At 37.0% G+C, this 3,925-nt stretch overlaps 1 protein-coding gene across 2 annotated transcripts in view; it reads right to left on the minus strand.

The window, feature by feature from the left end:
* Window positions 1-591: 591 nt before the first annotated feature.
* Window positions 592-3,925, minus strand: part of LOC108913841 (gamma-glutamylcyclotransferase-like) — a 7,364-nt gene continuing 4,030 nt past the window's right edge. For both annotated transcript variants that reach the window (XM_018719483.1, XM_018719484.2), the window contains exon 4: window positions 592-905. In XM_018719483.1, the coding sequence (XP_018574999.1) occupies window positions 614-905 (292 nt within the window). In that variant the 3' untranslated portion in view covers window positions 592-613. The remainder of the gene's footprint in view (window positions 906-3,925) is intronic.

Consider the following 3,925-nt stretch of genomic DNA (forward strand, 5'->3'; position numbering starts at 1 on the left):
CTCAAGACGAACAGATAAGTCATTAATTAGAATATATTTTGTATGATGTAAACAAATAATGTCGAGCATGCCCGAATAAGCAGCCAATCAAAAGTAAAGGACCTTAAGATACCCCCCTTGAACAAAACAAATTGGGCCTATGCAGTATCTAGTACTATAAGATCGATGGATATAATGCTTACATAAGGTTCAAAATTCACTATTTTGAATCAAATGCGATTGCGTCGGACTGTTGGAAACTAATTCTAATGCACTTGGAACAAAGCTAATGGAAATCCCTATTAGATTTCTGATGAGTATAAACGTCATATTATGTCAACACAAAAGTGAGTAATGATCGAAGTTGAAATCTTTCAACTTGGGCATGAATTTGGAATATAAAATAATTATTTTATTTTTAATTCTCTTTTTTGAGTTATTTTTTCTCTTCTCTCTTATCAGACAGCAGGAGAAACAACTTTCACTTCTTCAAATTTTATATACAGCTCTTTTATGTTAATTTTGGTGCATTAATTATCTTCATAAAGTATTAATATTTTTATGAAATGGCAAGGGGTTTCGAAATAAGTTTTAATAATATTATCAGTTATATATAATTTTTAATAATAACTTATTATTTAAGATTCAGTTGTGTACCGATGTCAATTTCTCCATTATATCCATTATGTGCAACTCTTCCAAGAAATTCTTGGTACTCTCCAGGTAATCCAGACTCCTTTGCTCCTTTCAACATAGTGTTTATATATACTGCAGATGGTTTTCGTTCAGGAGGTAAATCTTCTAATGGCACCACATCTGGTACTTTTGCAGTTTGAATATAAACTCTGCAATTTAATTTCTTTCCTATTGGAGTTTCAACTTCAACAGTCAGTGGGAAGTAAATTTTGTGGCTCACCCCTTCTTGACTAAAATAAAATCATGAAAATCTTGAGATAGGTATTACAATAATTTTTTTAAATCATTTTTTTTATTTGTGTTTCAGGGGAAAGGGGGGAAAATATAGCACAATATAGTTAGATCAGTAGGAGCAGGTCTACTTTTGCGTTAAGCCAGTTTCAGAATTCATTCCTACTGCATTTACATTTATTAGTATTTACCTCGTGTTGTTGCGTTTTGTGGATACATACTCATTGTTTTGTGCTCTTACTGTAACCTTTTAATATCATATATCGCAAATAGTAGGTACCCAATATGATAGTAACAATTTTTAAAAAAACTATACAATTCATTTTTTTGTTTGTATAAGGTCTGTTCCAACAAGAGTCAGGGATTGGTTCCAAACCGTCAGAAATGTGCATCCAACGAATTCTTGCGATATATTCACTGAAGACACTTTTAGAATTTAGCTGGCCAAACATTTCGAACGGTTGGGAACCAATCCCTGACTCTTGTTGGAACAGACCTATCTAATCAAATGACCAAATTGATTTTATATTTTGAGTACCCTATCTGCTACTACAACATTTTGATGATCACTGGTGTTTGTTATACAATGTCGTTGGGGTGGTCACCCAGGGTCAAAAAGTTGGTGTCTAGGTCTTTTGTGTTTGTCGGTCACGTCGGGTACATAGTCAACGGCTTGCCTGAGGAGGGGATTGTCATGTCTAGCGGCTACGTCAAACCGTTTCTCCGCGTTTTGTCTTATTGTCTGTGTAGCGTTTGTGTATTGTAAGTCTCGTAATATGTCAGTGTTTCTTACGTACCAGGGCGCGTCGGTGGCCGTGCGGAGGGCTATGTTTTCCACAGCCTGTAATGACTTTAAGTGGCTTTTTGCCGCGTGACCCCACGCCGTGGAGGCGTAGGTTAGCTGCGGTTGAAGTACCNCCGCGCTAGCCTAAGGGCCACCTTAGCAAAGCGCATCCCAGGCTGCATAGCCGCACTACCCTACCCAACCATACCACACATAAACATGACACTACCCCCGGGGTTTACACAGACGAGCCGGCGAAGCAAGAAGAGCGCCAGAAGAAAGGGCCCTAGCCGGCGGGGCCCAGCCAGGACAAAAGGAGGTCCCACAAAGCGCCTACACCGGCCGCATTTGCGGTCGGGGTAGACGACGGATGGGGCCCACCTACGAAGGCTGTCCAGGCCTACACGAGATGAGGCAGGATAAAGAGGGATAATCCCCCTCGATCCCAAATCATTGAGGCCAATTTCTAGCCATGGAATAATGGCGTGGCGTATCCCCTCTTTTACCGGTAACAATGCTGTTGTTGTTGTTACTTAAAAAGACAGCTATTATAGCAATTCGAGCAAAAAAAACTCCATTAAAAGATTTCTGGGTCTTAGGGGAGTAAGACCAATTCTAACGGCCCGGAGAAATAATGAATTTTATGAAAATTTTCTTGAAGCTCATTTCAGTGAGCCCAACATTTTTTTTCAATTATCATAGTGGTCAGTAATTGGAGATACACTGTAATAAAAATTCGTCGCTAAACTCGGGAGCAGCTTGGAAGTGGCTCATTTTAATTATTATTATGGATTACACAGCTCCACAAAAAAAAAATGAAATTATTTTCTCCGATATCTGAGGAGGTGCACTTTATGTTTTTGGGGTTGCTGAATCCGAATCCGGGGTCCGTTTTACCCCATCACGTCAGGGTCAAGGGCATCTGAAGGTCAAATTGCGGAATGACTATTAAAAAATCTGGAAAAATTTATATATATATGTTTTCGGGGTCGCTAAATCTGAATCTGGGGTTCTCTTGACCTTGAAGTGTCAGAATCAAGGTCAAATAAAGGTCAAAACCCTAAAATTTGATGATATGATCATTTTGACCCCGGATTCTTGAAGAGCAGAAAATTTTACGTCCGAATATGTATTGACTTTTTTTTTAGAACAGACCTTTGTAGGTCACGTGATGGTCATCCAAAATCAAATCCATTTTCCAGCTTTTGGCTGTAAATTGAGATCTTGGGTCTTTGATGAGTTGATATTTTTCGGGTCGTTGATCACGATTCTGGTATTCATTTNTTTTTTTTCAATTTTATAATCTGTTAGATTTATCATAGTGGTCTGTAATTGGAGATACACTGTAATAAAAATTCGTCGCTAAACTCGGGAGCAGCTTGGAATTGGCTCATTTTAATTATTATTATGGATTATTATTGTACATTTTAGTTTAAAATTTTGAAAACAAACAAAATATAAATATAACCTAAAATATACAGCTAAAACAGCTGATTTAAGTTGAAGCCAATGCGCATGCACCAAGAGTCGCCTGAATTTTATTATGAATGGTCAAATCCGTGCAGACTTGCGTGCCGAAATGTAAGTTGGCTAGTAAATTGATTCTGAATGCACCTTTAGATGTTACATAGAGAAAGCAGCACACAACAACAGTGCAGACTGCAGACGATTGACAGAGAGAGAACAAGATAGTTGGGTACTATCTTTATCTCTGACGTATGCACATGATCGGTTAAAGTATATCTCTGGTTAAAGTAACTCCTTCCTCAATAATTAGAGAGAGATAGAGAGAGTACCTAAACTAGCTCCCTCTCTGTTTCTCTCCACAGCGTCTATACTTTATAAGACGGCTTGCTTCCTCAATGTAGTATGTACAATGTACATATATCCTTTCGTTCTAATGTTAATTTTGGCACACTTTTGGCGGCTTAAACTTGAGCCTCAAAACAATTTTTGTTTTGCTACGACAGATTATTATGTTATTTTTATTCTTTATAAAGATCAGAATTAAATTTGCACTATGGAGATTGAAGATGAGATGTGTTGAAGATGATTTGAAAATCTTGAATATTATAGATTATGGTTTTCCACGTAGATTTTATAATCGACAAAATCATTTTGAAAATATGTACATGTGTTAGAACAAATTGAACATAATCTCAATGATGTATACCACTTTAATATTATAATTATACATTATTTATGTCGTCAGTTCACATAAGTAGATATATATAT

Source organism: Anoplophora glabripennis, unplaced genomic scaffold (genome assembly GCF_000390285.2).
Source record: "Anoplophora glabripennis isolate ALB-LARVAE unplaced genomic scaffold, Agla_2.0 scaffold1041, whole genome shotgun sequence".
Lineage (NCBI taxonomy): Eukaryota > Metazoa > Arthropoda > Insecta > Coleoptera > Cerambycidae > Anoplophora > Anoplophora glabripennis.